Genomic DNA, 19,031 nt, shown 5'->3' on the forward strand with positions numbered 1-19,031 from the left:
AAAGCCTGCTCTCCTGAAGTGAGCTTGCTGTGCACCCTCCTCTCTGCCATAAGGATCTCAAACTCCACCATTTCATTGTCACTGCAGCCAAGGATGCCCTCAAGTTCCATGTTCCCCATCAGTTCCTACTTGATGATGGGAACAAAGTCAAATAGAGAATCTCTACTTGTTGGCCCCTTTATCACTTGGAGAAGGAAGCTACCATTAATACATTCCAGGAACCTCCTGGATTGCTTATGTCCTATTGTGTTGTCTCTACAACATATACCGGGGAGGGTGAAGTTCCCCACAAGGACCAGGGCTTGAGAACACGAGGCTGCTCCTGTCCCTGCAGAAGCCCTCCTCTGCTCCATCTTCCTGGTTGGATGGCCTGCAGCAGAAGCCCCACTGTAATGTCACCTGTCCCAGCTCATCCTTTAACCCTGACCCACAAGCTCTTGGTCAGCAGCTCATCCGTTCCCAGGCAGAGCTCCATGCACTCCAGCTGGTCACTCACATACACGGTAACATGCCCTCTTTATCTCCTTTGTCTATCATTCCTAAGGTGCCTGTATTCTTCTATTCCAGCACTCTGGTCATGGGAGCCATCCCACATCTCCATGGTGCCAATAAAATCATGGCCCTGCACATGTGTGAGGTCTCTAACTCTTCTTGTTCTTTCTCACACTGAATCTCTTCCTTCCAGCTACCTTATACGCAGTGAAGCTGGCAGATTCCAGTCCTCTCAGTTACCATCAGAAAAAAGTCCAAGAAGCAATACTGTATGTGCCACAAAAGGTACTGTGCTAGCTCTACACAGCAAAAAAGCTTCCATTTTTTTCCCTGTATTTCACTATTAAAAAAGACTTCTTAATTGACTGATCTCAAACACAATTCTAATTCAAAGGAAGTTCAAGAAAGATGTATAATTTAGTATTGAAGCTATGGTAAAAAATACTGCAAATATATCGTAAATTGATCAGTGCATTAGGCAGAAGTGAGTAGCTAAAAGGACTTGACATGCAATGAGCTTTTTTTTTTTCTCTCAAGAATTTTCAGAAATCATTTGAAATTTGAGGAACTCTACTTCTTCTTCTTCTTAAAAAAAAAAAACAAAAAAAAAAAACAAAGCAAAACACATAAAAACTCAAGCAATTCCAAGACATGAACTTCAATAGTTTACAGCTGATTAATTTAATTGTAACAAAAACTATTTCAGATATCAGTGAAGCAGTTTAAAACATTAATGTCTTGATAGGTCTGTGAAACAGCAGTCTTTTGAGAAACCCTTAAAAATACTAGAGGAAAGAGTAACTTTAAAACCTTGTTAAAAGTAGAGCAACTTTATTATGTCTTTCCTTTACCTTACTGAAGACAAGTTGAAAAGGAAATCTCTTTGCAGAAGCACTTTACAGCCACAGCTCTAAATGCCACCCAGACCAAGAGCTGACAGAACACATCAGCTTTGAGAAACAAAATCAAAGTACACGACAAAGCAAAACTTGACAGTAGCCTTAAAGCTTTGCCAGTGTTAATAGCTTTGGCATCTGTTCCAGTCTGAACATGTCCTCTCACTTCCCTGCACATTCCCCACTTGCTTCAGCTAAAAATCTTCTGGGGAAATTCAGAGCCCTATGAAACTTCAGGGGCAGGTCTACCTAAATAACATCTTCCAGTGTTTTTTCTTAACAGCAGCAGGTTGTGCATCACTAGCCACATTTCCAACAAAACTACTTTCAACCAAAGGATGTTGGATGCTATCAGGGAACACTCTAGAAGGAGGATGTTTTTCAATGCCGATGTGCTTAAGGTATTCAGAGCTCGTTATCTCACAACAGTGTGAGAAAGCATGGGGGTTGTTCCATGGCTATGATTATTAAAACAAACAAAAATATCTAATGTTATTTTCACCCAGTATGTAGGTCTCTTTGTGCTAGTCAATATCCTTTTAATCTCTTGGAAAATCAGACCTACATCAGCAAACTTCTAAACAGGTTTTTGAAGTAACCTCAGTCACAAAGAAATCATTCTAGTAGTTGCAACAAGCAAAGTCACCAAAATCACTGAAATTGTTTTATAGTTGTTTCATAATTTTGTAATTCTTACAAATAAATGTGGTATTTTCAAGCAATAATGATAAGTTATTTCTATTTCTATATCTTTTTTTTTAAATACATATTTATTATCAGAAGGAATTGTCTTCCTGAAAGAAAAAAAAAAGCATTTAAAAGACACCATATTCAAGGTCCATTCTGTTCCTCTATTTTTTCACTTTTCCCCAGTTGGGAGAAAATAAAAAAATTAAAATCTAAAATCAACAATATGAAGTGCATTACGAAAGAGCAGATCATTAGAGAGACCTACTGTTCACCAGACATCTCTTTTTAAGAAAGAAGATGCCTATCCTACAGTAATACTAAAAAAACCACAAAACCAACCAACCAACAATAAACTGCCATGTCCACATGCACTCAGAATCATAGAACGGCCTGGGTTGAAAAGGCCCACAGTGATCATCTAGTTTCAAACCCCCTGCCACAGGCAGGGTCGCCAAACACCAGACCAGGCTAAATTGTATACATTTCAAAAATAGAGAAAATAAGAGCCACAGATAGAGAGAAAGTGAAGACTTAGGTATGATCTCAGGTGTTATATATATATATAAACGGAAGCAAAAATACATAGATGATAGTGGGAAAACAGAACACAGGACAAAAAGCTATCCTCTGGAGAAGACAAAAAGCTCTGTCTTAAGATAAATTTAGTAAGATGTATCCCATCTCCTATAGGTTATACATTGTGGTTTTGTTTTTCATTGAAGTATGTGGAAGGAAAGTTGTTCACATCAGAAATATTTCATAAAGACAGTAATTATTGAAACAACAAATGCTTTGATAAAACTACATTATTGCTTGGCTTCTTAAAATACACGATCAGCTCTTTTTCTGGAGAATAGTGTGCAGCTCTTAGTAGATTGTTTTTTTAAACCACATAAACATGGCATTTTACAGATCCATTTGTTTAATGAAGTCACCATATTGCAGCTAATGTACGACAGAGGAGTTTTTTAGTCAACAGAAGGTATTCATCAACAGACCCATTCTATTTCCCCTCCTATATGAGCAGTTTACCTCCATGGAAAACTACTCAGGATAAATGACTGATTCACACTTGATAAGGATTCTCTTCTGACACATAATCTCAGATGCTATTTGTACAGCCAGAGATATTCAAATCAATGTGACCAATATGAAATACATTTCACTGCAGATAAATACACTTGGGGCCAGATTCTCTCTCTTTGATATCACAACTGAGTAAAAAGAGAGGACAGCATCAGGGAGTGAATGAGACTGCCCTAAATCACATCAGCTGGAAACACTCCCCAAAGAACTGATTATGACCAGCTGGCTGCAAACTAGACATTTGGTCTAGAGTCATAAAAGCATCTGATCTGTCTACGTCCATTGATTTCAGCAGATGCAGATTTTTAAATGTTTGTATCAATCTGGGTCATCTCCCTTTCCTCACCACTGGCTTAAGAGCTCTGTGGCACCAATTAATTATGGGACTCGTCCAGACATAGCCCTGGCTACTAGAGTGGAGAATCAAAATCTGCTCTGTTTGTGCTTTCTGATTAATGTGAAACTGAGGCTGAAAATTCTCCATTCATAATTAAAATTCCCATTCTTCCATTTGGCTCCATCCCATCTGGCTCACTGAAGAGTGTTTTTAAGTCCTATTGGCTTCAATTGCAGAACTTGTCCCCAGTGGATACTATTGTCTTATGACATGTTTCATTTCTTCTTCCTGACTGTCCTCCTTGAGAAGCAAGAGACTCTCTCTTCCAGAAACACCAAAATTTCTCTTTAGAAATACAAATGGAAGGTGTGACAATATAAAGTAAAAGCAACATCAAAACCAAGTAAGCCAAGCTGAGTTTTACTGGTTTCACAATTTAAAAACAATATTATTTTGTTGTGGGAAGCATATAGACACGAGAATTGCTCGCAGAGTTATGTGGTTGGGTTTGGGCTTTTTTGAGTTTTGGAAGGTGAAAGGATAAGGTGCTATACATCTCCTTAAACCAAGTTTTCTGTTTTGTTTATTTATTTATTTCTCTTAAGAACAGTCATTGCTAAAGCACAACCTATCATTAACTTGAAGAGCTGCTGTAATTCAGAAACCGAGAAATTACAGTGCCGTTAAAAAGATGACATGTTTTTATGCAAGAAATTCTTACCAAATTTTTGAAGAGTGCAGTTAATTCCTTTGTAAACACAGAAAATTTTAAAAATGCTGTTCCCAAATCTGGGTCATCCCTGCAAACACAGTTGCCTCCAAATTTCTCCAGTGCTTGTGTGTACTGTTCTTCATTTTCCACGTGAGCTTCAAAAAGAGCAAAACATGAAAATAGTCAGCAGACAACAGGTTATAACAATTACACCCAAGGTTAAAAAAATGGCAGAGAAAAACAACTTTTCAGAACGTTTCTCACTACAATTGTTTACTCAATACAATAATAAAAAATTGCATTTTAATAGTTATGGTGGAAGTATTAAGTATCTCACTAATTTTGCTTTATGTGCTTCTATCCAAACGTACAAATGTGTGCAAGTGTCACTGCAACAAGACAATAATCTGACAAAAATCCTGTTTACAAAGACATGCAATATTTCTGTAACATACAAGGGATCACGTAACTCCTAACTCCTATAATAAACCTCTATAGTCTTTTGTTAATGCTCTCTAAATCTAACTGCTGTGTGCTGACCAAAGAATCAGAGGGGAGCAGAAACACTGGTGGTGCTGAATCCCTATTGTACAGGGCAATATATCCAAGATTTTCAGGTCATCTTAGGAGATGGACTACCAACACTGCAGATGAGGAAGGATACAACCCGTATCCGTGTTAGCTCTCCGATCCAGACCAGCAGTGGGAATCTGAAGCAAATCCTAGTAGTCTGCATTTAACATGGGATGACTGCGTTCTCAGAGTAGTTTTGGTTCATGACCATCAGGTTCATTCCTAAGAAAACAAAACTTTCTCAGAAGTGTCCTGGTGCATAATGGAGATGACATGCTCTGAATATAGGTGTAGGCTGCACTTCCTTAATGCTCTTCAAAGCATGAACTCTGTGTGTTGAGGAGTTATTCCACCCAGGGAGCAAGACGAAATCTACGCCAAAGCAGGCTCCTCTGATACAAATGTAAGGGAAATGTGAGGGGCCTCCATCTTATCTTCATCTAACTAGCAATTCAATTATAGTTTACCAGTTACTGTCCAGTGTAGACAGACATAAAAAAGTGCACATAAATCTGGTCTGAGGAATAAAAAAACCTCTTTCTGAGCTTAGTGACTGAGTTAAGCTTGAGCACACAAGGCAAAGCACATCAAGTTGGCACCTGATGAAGTTAATACTGCCTATTTCTTATTCTAGTTGCAGCATATTTCTAATGGTTCAAAAGAAGTAAGAATAAAAACCCCACACCCTAGAAAACAAATTATGCATGAATAAGAACAAAGAATCCTTCTTGGCCATTACATGAAACCAGCAGAAACCCTGAAGATTAATGTTAGTTCAAACTAGCAATGATCTGGTTTAATTTCAAGCCCATTTGCGTATGTTAGCAATTTAATATCCAAAGGATTCATGTTGCAATGTCCTTTCCCCAAAACATTTTGCTATTTGAACTACAGGATAAATTAAGGCTGTACAGCTAACACAGTTGTATGATATGAATACACCTGGAGAAGCTTTGAATGAACTGAGACATACTGACACTTGAAGAAGCTTTGAACAAACTGGCACAGACAGCAAAAAACAGGGTTTGGCTCATTGCAACTGCACTATTCACACAGCTACCCAGTGTGGTTAATTATTTCCATATCACTTTCTTCATCCTTACTGCTTCCTGCATCTAGCTTTGCATGTCTGAACCCAAGTAAGGGTGGAGGTCAGGACAATTCAAATAGCAAAAACAGAACACCACCACTGCATGAAAACAAGGTGAAAAGGCTGCTGCTGCTAACTGCCGTAGTTAGTTGTGAAATCAGCAGTCAGCAGAACCATGCTGACTTTTTACCAGATTTATACAGGAGGTTTCTATTCCATACAAAACTTGGGCCGCTGCTTCTGGATCTACGTATCAGATTTTAAGAAGTCAACAGACCAGCAGCTCTGCAACAGTTGTAAGCAATCTTCATAATGCTGCTGGTCATTACAGTAGCAACACCATATGGGAGCTGAGCTGGTACTCCAGAAGTACATCTAAAGAGCAGGAAGTGGTGTTTTTTTCCACAGCTCCTGACCCAAAATACTCTCCCTTGCCCTCAGGTTTCTTTCTGATTGGCTTTAAAAGGTTTTCCACAAACTCTTTACATGTTCTTGTAATGATGGGACCAAGGGGGAATGGCTTTAATCCAAAAGAGGAGAGATTTAAATTAGATGTTAGGAGGAAGTTCTTTACTTGGAGGGGGGTGAGGCCCTGGCACAGCTGCCCAGAGAGCTGTGGGTGCCCCATCCCTGCAGCTGCTCCAGGCCAGGTTGGGGGGGCCCTGGGCAGCCAGAGCTGGTGGGGGGCAGCCAGCCCATGGCAGGGGTTGGGTGGGTGGGCTGTGAGGTTCCTTCCAACCCAGGCCTTTGTGTGATTCTGTCCAAAACAAAACAAAAAGCACCCAAGCCATGTTTGTTTGAGGCTCTTTTTTTACTAAGAAACTAAATGACAAACAAATTGGGATCCTAATGGTTTCTACCATTCACGCATGTAAGGAAAACAAAACAGGTAGGTTTTATAATCAGGGAAACTATATTAAAAAAAAAAAAAAAAAAGCACCAGTAGCCATGCTCTTTTGAATACAGAGCTACAGTTTTTTCTTTTGTCAACAGAAATCTCCATTGCCAGAAAGGCAAAGCAGTATTTGTGCTGGTGGAACAGATGTGCCTTCAAATGTTTATTGTCAAGATCAAACAGTATGAATTTAAAAACCAGGCAAAGCACTGATTTTTATGCAAAAAATGCAGTGATTTGCTGCAATGCTATAACAAATACAATGATGAGGAAGAATAGCCTAGCAACCAAAAATTACCAAGAAACAAAAAACAGAACACAGCATGACAAACAAATACATAACAGATGACACAGCTCCAGATCAATCTTAAACTGGACACTCAACGATCCGAAGATAACAGCTTCATAAGCTTCAGCAAGAAGGAATTTCCTTTCAATTAGCTGATACTAATTACACCACCATAGTAGTCCTCGTAAGTTCTGTCAGATATTGGTGGCTCTCCAAAATGGCCATGCCTATCTTTTTTTGCATATAATATAGGTTTTCTTAGCTCTAATTGCTATGAACTGCAAGATAAGAACAGAAATCACTGGAACAGGCTGCCCAGGGAGGTGGTGGAGTCTCCTTCTCTGGAGATGTTCAAGACCTGCCTGGATGCCTCCTTGTGTGACCTGGTTTAGGGAACCTGCTTTGGCAGGGGGTTGGACTCAATGATCTCTGGAGGTCCCTTCCAACCCCTACAATTCTGTGATTCTGTCATTCTGTGAAATGAACAAAATGCTGTTTCTTCTTGTTGCTGATCCACAAAAACAAAAGTGTAATTCATTTTTTCAAAAGTAAACACATAGAACTCCATGGGATTTGAGCAGGATGAAAATGCACACAGCAATAGTTCTTCATATTTTTATCACTTTGTCAGAAATATCTGACTCTGCACGTCATGACAATAACAAATTGAAGCTCATCAGCTTTCTCTTGTCACGAAATTCTTAATGCACAAAACTGGGAGCCACCAGGAGGCTGTTTATAAAAGCAGTTAAGTTGGTGTAGATTACTATCACTGACAAAAAGGGTAATTTCCAAACACACCCTGCCTCCCCCCCATGTCCTCGAGGATCACGTCTTGCAGTGAAATCAACACAACTGGGGTTAGATGAGCACCTGAAATGGCTTATGTAAATTTCCATGTGCTGAAAATCCCATCTAGAGATCTGTCAAGCAGCAGGGGTGGCAGAAAGAGCAGGCAGCCCCGAAGAGGGGGAAGGACCCCATTTCTTATCAGTATGGCATGGCAGGTTCAGCTACCTCACAAAATTTGATTGCTACTGATCTCATTATTATGCAGCTCATTCGAGACTGCTATTTAAAATGCACATATTTCTTTTCTTAGTTGCCCATGTAACTTTCTATTTCATTATGAAGACCAGCTTCAACAATTCACCAACCCTTCAGTTTCAGCAATACAGCTCACCAGAACTTATGAGCTACTTACCCAGACCAGATACATTTATAGCTTTGACAGATTTCTTCATTTTGTAGAGAACAGTTCGGTCAACATCCAGAGCCTAAAATAGAAAAGAAAAAAAAAAACTAAATGTGAAATACTGGCCTGACCTCCAGTAAATCTGCGCCCTAGAAACTTTCTGTACAAACAACAGAATTGTGTTAGTTAATTTTATTCCTGTAATTATTAAATTACATGCCAGTTGCTCCCACCCCATCTGCACAGCCCATTCTGTCCCTTTGTTCACAAGGATACATCTTCCCTCTTTCCACGGTGACCGGATTCATTTATAGCCAGCACCTTCTGGGTTTATTAATAGTTTAATATTCCAAAATGAATGCATTTATACAATATCTTCTTATGTTAAATTATTGAAGAAGCTTACTTAAAATAGTATCAGCCTGCCGTATGTTTTGACATATGATGCTGAAGAAACAAGCAGTATTACTTCCCCAGGCAGAATATTAAAAATGGAACTTAATTTCAGCTTTCCTGAATAATTCAGTTAATTAATTGCCTTCCCAGTTATATGAACTTTGTGACTGCTGTGCTGAGCAAAATAAATTGAATCTCTCTCAAAAATACCACTTGTTTTTTTGACACTGTGCAAAGCTTTTACCGACACGACATAAAATTCAAGTTTAAATCCTGTCCAGAATCCTCAAGCATTTATAATCAACTCGTTTGAAATGAAGAAGTTGAGATAACCAAACATTTTGCTTACTAAAGTGAAATACGGGCAGATTAAAAAACAAACAAATTTTGCAAAACTGCAAAAAAATTTAAATGTGAATTCCAAAGCTTGGGCCTCACTGAAGAACAATACCAAAACCAAGAAATTACATTATGCCAAGAGCTATTTAACATGCCACACGCTACAACAGCAAACAGAAAGCACAAAATTCATACCAGTTTTCATTCAAAAGGCTCCAGTAAGCTGCAACAGCAACAGAAACAACCTAGTGTTGCTTCACTGTTTAACATTTGTATAAGACAAATGATGCATACCAGTCAGTCCCCAGGAACCCATCTTAACATACAGAATGCAAACAGAAGGATTATCCATCATAATTAAGGGAGTATTCTTAAAACTGAATCAATTTAGACCGCAAATAGCAGGCAACATCTTTGCAGCATTCCATGGAAATGCACACATTCTGATGTTGCCTTCCTACTGCACACAGTGGGACAGTACTGCTACGTCCATTGGAACCTTTACCTCCTGTGCCTTTACTGTCGGCATCTGAAATGTATTAGTAGAAGTACAGAGACATTGCCATGTGTGATGGTCTGAAAAAAATCCCTAAGAAAGCCCATAAAAGTCACACAGGACTGTTCACTTCAGCAATTTGGACTGCTGCCATAAAACCAACCAGTATACAGTGCAGTCTCAAAGGTCAGAACAGTCACCTGCCTGCATGGAAACACAGAAGGAAACTCCTTCATTGCATACTAAGTGATTGCTAAAATAACCTCAGCAGAGCACCCATCAGATCAGTTGATTACAGAGGAAAGATAATTTCATCAATGACTTCATCAAAGAGCAATTACTCTCTTGGAGAGGAAAAGAAAGCAACATCCCCAAATACAAGCATCACAATTAATGGCCCAAGGGAAGGATGATGGCCAGACACTTTGAAGTTACAGATTCAGTTCCCATCTGAGCCTCAGATTTGTGTGTGCAGCTGATAAATTATTTAATGCTTGCACTTTAATTGTGGAAAAGAAAGAAATAGGAGAATATGGTATTTTTTTTCAATAAGAGGAGAGTGCAGGAAGGATAAATGCATTGGTTGAATTACAAACCACTCGTACTATCGTGGTGAGGGCTGCAGACAGACCTAAAGGTACACTGGCCATGACTGCCTCAGTCTGAAAGCACAGACTCTCAGTAAGGGAAAATTCTAGCTCTTCTTCAACTGAAGTCATCATTTTGGTTTGCCAAAACCTCCCAGCCTCTGTAGGATTACACACCAGAACATAAAGCTAATGCCATAACATAATGGTGCTGGCAATCTGAATATCTAGGCAAGGTCAGGCAGTCAGTTCACATAAATATACAAAACATGCACTTCAGAAAGAAAACCTCTAGAGAAGACTGAGGGTGACAAAGCAGACAAAATCTCAGGCTGTAGTTTGGTCAACATCTTCCAGACAACCAGCATAGGCTTCCTTGGGACTCCTTTAGCCCTTCCAGCTGCTCCTGTACAAGTGTTTGTGGGGACAAGCAGTGAACTGCAGCAGACAAGCGATCCGTGTTTGAAGTGACATAGGAAGAAAAACTTTTTTCAGCTGGATTCAACACAGCTCAGATGAGAAGGCAAGCAAAAATAAGCAGAATGACCAACAAACCTGCGTGCTTCTGCTGAAGAAAATCTCCAAGACCATTTCTGAACAAGAATTACATAAATGGCTACTTGAGTGCAGCAAGCAGTTACTGTCCCCTCTTTTTCTCTTTTCTCACCCTTAGCATTACACTAGTCTTAACCTTCCTTCATATCTTCCTTCACCACAATAAACCAGGTGAGTAGTTCAGTTTGTCTGGAAAGTGGTACCACACTTCTAAGGTGACAGCAGACACTGAAACAACCAACAGGACTGAAACTAAATGGCTGAACACCACAAGGAGAAGCAGCAGCTTGCTGAGGACTTTGCCCAGCTTCTGCTCAGGTGTTCATCCATGAATAGCACAGAAGTATACTCCCAGCAGCAAAGTATACATACTCTCATTGTATAAATGTAACGTGGACTCAACTTACTTCCTTCCCAAATCAGCTGAAAAAGTGAATAAGTGTTCTGAAGCAATCTGTGACATAAAGCACTCCCTATGAAACCTAGAGAAATACTGTAATGGAAAAAAACAAAATTGCCAGAAGAATAAACTGTGTTTCATTCTCTAAGAATGTAAGCGTTTTATTGTTGATTTAAATAACTGATACGGTCAGTGATAATGGTAAGAAATACAATAGTGAAGACTGCAAAGTCATTTCAGGTGGGGCACAATGCAGATATGAACTGGAAGATCACCTGCCAAAAAATTAGGGAGAACAAGCATTTTGGTACAGCAACTGTAGGTCCGAGGTGTCGGTCCTACCAGTTTATGGGTCTTTCCAAATCAGTGGAAGTTGGACTCTGTAACAAACACTTCCAGAAAAATTACACGCACAAAACAGGATGTGACACAGATGTTGTATTCATCCACTAAGATGTGAACTATGGAAGTAAATGTCTTTCTTGAACTGTTCTGGTTTTGGAATTAGATTATTTGGAATAAGCTACAGAAAACCTACATCAGGCCCGCAGCCAAAGGGAGTCAGCATATATTCACTGCACAGTAGAGATTATAAAGAAAATTTTAAAAAGCACAGACTGTAAGAGGAATAGCTACCTTCCTGCCAGGATCTCCAGTCCATTACTTAGAGAACTGACAATCAGTTTGATTTTGGTGGGTTAACATGGTACCGATAGCCCAAACCCTAAGCTTGTTCAGGTACCCTGATAGACAAGCTGCAGCCTGGTTTCTCCAAACTTGAAACGATCCTACCTGATGCTAACAAAGAAGAAAAAGGGATAAGCACTCAGAAACATTTAAGCTAAAAACTAACATAAGCATAAAATCAGCTGAGTAGAAGCTGCACGAGAACAAACTGCAGCTGGAATCAGGAAAACAAATCCAGCTCAGGAAAGCCTGGGAATGAAGAGTTAAAAAAAAAAAAACAACAGGCCATCATAAGAGGGGCCTGAATAAATTTCTGAAGGATTGCTGTGGTGGTTCCTGCAGAGGTAAAGAGCCAGACTTGCCTTGTAGGAGGGTTCTTTTAGTTCTTCAATCCTATGTGAAATCTTTTGATGCTACGTCATTTTTGTGATGCATGTCTGGAGATTATGCATGAAATACTGAAATGTTTTCAGTCACTATTACTATATTTTATCCTTGCTTATGGTCCTAAAAATGGGGCTCTGCCTTGCTTGCTTTTTGTTTCAATGAAAGAGGTGCCTACTCACAACTCAGGATTCAAAGGAGTCCCATTTCAGTACAAAATTTTGAAACACAAGCACTTTGTCTTTAGTGCTGTTCTTCATATTTTCTCATTCTTTTCTTTGTCCAAATCTTACCATAAGACATGAGCCTACATACAGCTGCAGCTCCATTATATTTTCATTTACATGCAGTATAGTGCAGGGAAGAACTTCTCTGCTGTGAGGATGACAGAGCACTGGAACAGGCTGCCTGGAGAGACTGTGGAGTCTCCTCCTGGATATTCAAGGCCCTCCTGGTTGCCAACCTGTGTGACCTGCTGTATGGAACCTGCAGGGTGGTTAGACTCAATCATCTCTAGACGTTCTTTCTAACCCCTCCAATTCTGTGATTTCCATGTCATAAATACATACACACTGCACTGACACACACTCACACACACACACCAAAATGCTGCCCTTCCCTTCTTCAACTGCTGTGCCAGAAGCACTGAAATTTAAAGAGGCTTTTGATATTGCATATTCTTTTTTTTTTTTTAACCCATTTACAATGCCCATAAAACTTCTGAATCAGAAAAAAGGAATCATTTAATTCATATGGTGGGATCACTTTGCCCTCTCATTTAATGTTTCCAGCTTTGACTCAAATAAAGTCCAACATCCCTCACTCTGTGGCAGTTGTTTACTTTGGCATCTGTTTATTCCAGCACAACATACTCAAAGAGGACATATGAATTATTTTCATGCTCCCACTCAGTTTCTACTGATAAGGGCTTAGACTTCCTTGACTTCCCTTCTGTTAAAAATAGTAAAAGCAACTTTAATTTAGGGGGAAAAAAAAGCATTCTATAGATACAGTACATTAGTAAAGAAGCAGCTTTGTTGTAGGATTTGTTCTACGTGGCATGAACTGAAACAAACTCAAAGCAACCTTCTTGACAGTGTCCTTGCCAACACAGTGTTTTTCTGAACATAGTATTTATGGCTTCTGCTCATTTATGTGACTTCTAATGCTAATCGTGTGAATGATGCTCAGATACACTTCTTTTGACATCGCACCGATGTGGTGCTGCTGTAGCATACCTAGAGATTACAGACATCCTCTGAGAACCAAGCTGTTGGGCAGTCTAAAACAAACAGCAACCAGAATGGATCTTGTTCTCCTGACGTGTATTTCAGGGCTTCTAAATAAGTGCTAATATTGAATTGAAATAAGTGAACACAAGGAAGTCCGTTACCAAGCTTGATATTCACATCAGTATTCTTCAGAATGCAGAGCTAATCTCTTGTAACAGCACAGAAATATGATGCTGTGTGAAAATGCCTTGTACCTTACAATCTGTGATGACCAGTGAAAAAGATCACAAGACAAGTTCATTTACTTCAAATGAAATATCTGTAATTTATTTTGCTCTATCTTTGACTTGTTTTATCCCCCTATGCCACTAGCACACATGATCACCACACATGATCACTACAACACATGCACCCACCCACCCAACTTACTTGCAATGTATGACTTCTTTTTAAATTGCACTTTTTTCGACACCCATCACAAGTACACTTGGGAAAATACATAAGTAACGTGACCAAAGGAATTCAGTAACATCAGTTAGCTCTCTGGAATGCCCCAGACTGAAAATGTCAAAATGGCAACATTAAAGTGAATGGAGTTCTACGGCCCATACACACTGACTGTAGAAGCAGCAATTCAAATCACAGTAATTTTTTTTTGCTAAGTTCCACATGCCTGATGAGAATTTAGCAACATGTATGTCTTTAATTATTAGAGGCAGGGGGCCAACATACCAAGATAGAGAAGAAAACATAGCTTTTGAAATGAGGGCTATCCTGAGAGAGAAGGGCTGAACTAAACTCACATCAGTAGCACGGCTTTTCTCCTCCTCTAAGAACAAAGTCCAGTTCCACTTGCCAAAGGCCAATTTCCATTTTAACTGCTTGAAAGCTTTCTATTCTGAACAAAGAAACATGCCAGCTAATTAGAACCAAACCCATCCTACAACGAAGAAATCAGCGCTAGGTTAATGAAACTTCCTGAAATGCTATTCTACATCCTAGGCCACGAGCCACAGTCTGTCCTGCTACTTTAAAATAAGAACAATAATGAATCTGTTCAAGTGCATTTCACATTGCCTTGGAAGATTTCAGTGCCCTGGGAAATACAATATTCAAACACTTACTGTTGCTTCCCAAAGACTAGCCTCAAAATCTCAAAACTAGCATCAGTCTAAACAAATCTGCATTCTCTCAATAGGTCTGTACAACATTCAGGATTCTTTCTTCTGGACGGGAGGATGGTTCAAATTAATAATATGTTGAGCACATTTCAGGCTGACAACAGAGAAATGAGTGTGTTACTTGTTCTTTTCAGTAGAGCAGGGCAAAAACAAGCTGTTCTATTTTTATTATATTTAATTGGAGGAGGAAAATAAGTAACAAACTGGGTAAACATCCTGAAGATTTTTGGCACCTTTTAAAAATGAGAGGACATGGGGAACAACGAGGCAGTAGCAGGATGAATGGTCAGGCCATGGGCTCTGGTTAGACGGTCACTTGGAAGCCAGAAGTGTGCAGACACCTTTTGTGCCAAATTTACAGAAGTCTGGGTCTCTTTCTTAGGAAAGTCCACTTGCACCAGTGCCTTATACCTTTATGGCCCAGAAAATAGATGTGAAGGAATAGCAACATAGCCACACTGAGTCAGATCAACAGTCCATTTAACCTGGCATCCTCTCTCAGCAGTGGCCAGCAGTATGTTTGGAGCAGTGACGGAAGAAAAGCCCACATACATCCTTCCCCAGGATAATCTCCTAGATTCCAGCAAGCACTGTAAGAAGAAAAGACTGAGAGACATCCAACCAGAAAACACTACGCAGCCCAACAGGCTACTCTCAAGAGAAACAGGAAACCAAGTTTTCTAACTCCACATAAGAGCAAGAGCAAACTCAAGCTGTTTTTCCACAGCCCAGCCTGAGCACTTTGATGACTGCACTGCAGCAAGCTGTGGGAAGCAGCGAGGGAGGAAGGAGAAGGAGGAGGCCTTCATCTTTGCTCCCTTTCTTACTTAAAACATTTGAAAGTCTCTAATACATTCCATTCTTCTTACCCACAGAAGTTTCAGTTTAGAAAGGCTAAAATTAACTATTTGTGATTCTTGGTTACCTAGACCTGAATTTGTTAAAAGTCTCAACCAATTTTTCTTTCTTTCTTTCTTTCTTTTTAAAGAGGGGGGTGTCAGTTGGAACTACAAGAAGATCACATAAGTCCTGCTAGAGGAATAATAACATTCTGGCAAACAAATCCCCAAATCATCCTGGAGAAAGATGCAGTGTGCTTTGCTTTACCCCATACCGCCCATTTAACTAACAAAGACGCAAATAAAACACAGCGTATTACTTTTAAATCCAATATAAACAATGATTTTAACCGCTCTACTTTAAAGCAAAATCTAACCTCATCTTCAATTTTAGTAATTTGTATTAAAGTACTGTGCTACATAATAGCCATAAATCACTCTGTGCCTCACACCTTCTAGTGTTTCAGGATAAATAACAGTGCCAGAGGCTGCTGCAAATGCTGAACACAAATGGGAACAGCCTTTCCAGAGACAAAAGGATGCAGAAAAAACACAGCCAGCTAGTATGGAAAGGAGAAGTAAGCGAGCAATTGCAGCAGAGACAGAGCAAAAGTCAGCTCCTGCTCTTAGCCAGACTGCTCTTATTTACACAGTAGCAACAGCAAGTTCTGAACACTCACACCGCACCAGTAAGCGCCATCTTTTGACGTTTCTGGTGCATCTTTAAAGGCAATCTGGATCTTGCTATAATTACATCTCTCCGTCAGAAGATCAGAGGCACTCGCAGACGTTCTCAGTTTGTTATTTTTCTATTGGAAACTAATTCTCTGCACTGCTACCCCTCAATCTATCTTTCTGTTACAGAAGATGGTAAAAAGCTTCCTAAGTTCCCTCATCCCCCACCAAAATCCTATTTCCATTCTCCTCTCTTCATGTCATTTCCTCCCTCCATGCATTAGTCCTTTTCCAGCCTCTGTCCGCTGACCACCTGGCACATACCGAGAGGCTTCATTTGCATCCTCTGGGACACAAGTCCCACATTCTCAACTCAGTTTAGTTTTGAGTGACTTCTTTATTTGGAAAGTACACGTGAAGGAGCGTTCCACAATATTACATTCTACAATAATCACGGCAGTTAATTTAGATATACATATATATATATATATATATATGTATTATATATCATTATTTTATATATATACATAATTATATATTATATAGTTAATTTAGGTCTTAGGCCTGAGACATGTCTACATAAGAGACTACGAAAGCAGAGAGACGGACATGCAATAAAAAAGATGGGGTTTAATACAGAATTGTCTCTCAAAGCCCCTTTCCACAAAAGCAATAGTTCTCCAGCATCTGGGTTTGTGGTTCCTGTGGGCCCAGTGCCAAGGCAATCTGTTTGAACAAGCACTGAGCCGCCTGGCAGAAAAGAGTAGTAAGCATTTAAGCTCTAAACGACTGTACATACAGCTATGGGTATGCATGAAAAGAGGTAATGCTGCTGCTCTGGGAAATTTACACTTGTACGTAAAAAGCAATCCTACTGCAAAGTAAAAGATGGGAAAATTTGACGCTGCTGTATTACAGAATCACAGAATCACAGAATCTCAAGGGTTGGAAGGGACCTCAGGAAACCATCAAGTCCAACCCTGCTGCTAAAACAGGTATCTTACAATAGGTCACACAGGTGTGTGTCCAGCCAGGTCTCAAAGGTCTCCATCGGAGGAGACTCCACACAAACACACCTGAGCACAATATTTTATTTAAGTCATTGAACAAGGTCAAACAGTTCAATTCAGAAATCCTCTCCATCAGTAAAGAGAAACCTGGAATGAGAGGTTCAGAGCTACCAAGCCCCAGACCCGACAAGTCACCGCATGACACCGCTGCATGCTAAGCAAAAAAAGGAGTCTGCTAATTCAGTTTCCAGGTAGGCCCCTCACTGTATCAAGTTGGACAGACACTTAAGCAAAGGGGGGCAAATATTGAGCATTTTTTGTTTAAGGACACTTCTTGCTTAAGAGAAAAGAATGGAGAGCTCTGACGCCAGCTAGTTCTTGAGAACACATCCACATTCTAGTTTATTTTATAGTGAATAAAATGGTCTCAATTTCTCTTTTTACAATTTTACTATCACAATTGCAGCTATCTGCTTCCAAATCTGAGGCGAGTGGATTTTAAATAGAGAACTCATAAGCAAAGTAACAGAGTCGTTGAATTTACTTCTGTACACCAGATCATTTTTCAAACAAAAGGTGTGTAAATCAAACTCCCTGATTTAATTCTTGTTTAATTTTCCAGCTGCACTAACTGCTGATATTTATACCCACTTATTTCATATTATGCGCTCGCTCCAACAATCTAAGACATCATTATGTAAAACAGGATCACATTTTTTCAAAAACACACTTCTGAAGATGAAGCTCAATTGACTGCTATCTTGAACAGCCATGTCAACTTCTCTGTCTCTTCATCTGCGGTGAAACGTTCTAGTCCTCACTCTGCAGGAACATTTCTCCAGCCTGATATCTGCACCTCTGTCTGCTGTCAGCATCCTCCAAAGCCCTTCATGATTCAGAGTCCAGCTGCTGGGAGACCCAGGAACTACTGATCCATTAGTCTCACCTCTGTGCCTGGGAAGGTCATGGAACAGATCCTGCTGGAAGCTATGCACTTGGAAGACGGAGCTGATAAGGGAGAACCAGCATGGCTTCACTAAGGGCAAATCCTGCTTGACCAACCTGGTGGCCTTTTATGATGGTGTCACTGCATCAAAGGACAAGGGAAAAACCACTGATGTCATCTACCTGTGTTTCAGTACGGCCTTTGACAAGGTATCCTACAACATCCTTCTCTCCAGATTGGAAAGATACGGATTTGATGGGTGGGCTGTTTGATGGATGAGGAATTGGCTGCAGGGTTGAGTCCAGAGAGTGGTGGTCAATTGCTCAGTGTCTGGATGGAGATCGGAGACGAGTGGTGTCCCACAGGGGTCAGGGCTGGATACTCTTTAATATCTTCATTAATGGCATTTGACAGTGGGGTTGTGTGCATCCTCAGCAAGTCTGCAGATGACACCAAGCTGTGGGGTGTGGTTGACACACCAGAGGGATGGGATGCCATCCAGTGGGTCCTAGACAGGCTTGAGCAGTGGGCCCAGGTGAACCTTATGAAGTTCAACAAATCCAAATGCAAGGCCTTGCACCTGGGTTGAGGCAACCCCCACTACCAATACAAGCTGAGGGATGAAAGCATTGAATGCAACCCTGCTAAAAAGGACCTGGTGATAATGGTGGATAGGAAGCTGGACATTAGGCAGCAATATGCCTTTGCAGCCCAGAAAGCCAACCATATTCTGGGCTGCAACAAAATAAGCAAGGCCGGCAGGTCAAGGGAGGTGATCCTGCCCCTCTACTCTGCCTCATGTGAGGCTTCACCTGGAGCTCTGCATCCAGATGTGGAGACCTCAGTACAGGAGAGACATGGACCTGTTGGAGCACATCCAGAGAAGGACCAGAAAAATGATCCAAGGGATGGAACACCTCTCCTACAAGGACATGCTGGGAGAGCTGGGGCAGTTCAGCCTGGAGAAGAAAAACTCCAAGGTGACCTGAAAGCAACCTCTGAATGGAAGGTGAGTTACAGGAAAGAGTCGGTACTTTTTAGCATGGTCT

General features: G+C 40.3%; 1 protein-coding gene across 4 annotated transcripts in view; it reads right to left on the reverse strand.

Annotated features, from left to right (window-relative positions):
* ASAP2 (ArfGAP with SH3 domain, ankyrin repeat and PH domain 2) overlaps positions 1 to 19,031 on the reverse strand; it is an 88,860-nt gene that overhangs the window by 56,466 nt on the left and 13,363 nt on the right. For all 4 annotated transcript variants that reach the window (XM_048936931.1, XM_048936929.1, XM_048936928.1 and 1 more), the window contains exons 2-3: positions 8,265 to 8,337; positions 4,223 to 4,368 (exon numbers count right to left, since the gene is read on the reverse strand). In XM_048936931.1, coding sequence (XP_048792888.1) covers positions 4,223 to 4,368; positions 8,265 to 8,337 — 219 coding nt within the window. The remainder of the gene's footprint in view (positions 1 to 4,222; positions 4,369 to 8,264; positions 8,338 to 19,031) is intronic.

This window comes from Lagopus muta, chromosome 2 (genome assembly GCF_023343835.1).
Source record: "Lagopus muta isolate bLagMut1 chromosome 2, bLagMut1 primary, whole genome shotgun sequence".
Taxonomy (NCBI): Eukaryota; Metazoa; Chordata; class Aves; order Galliformes; family Phasianidae; genus Lagopus; species Lagopus muta.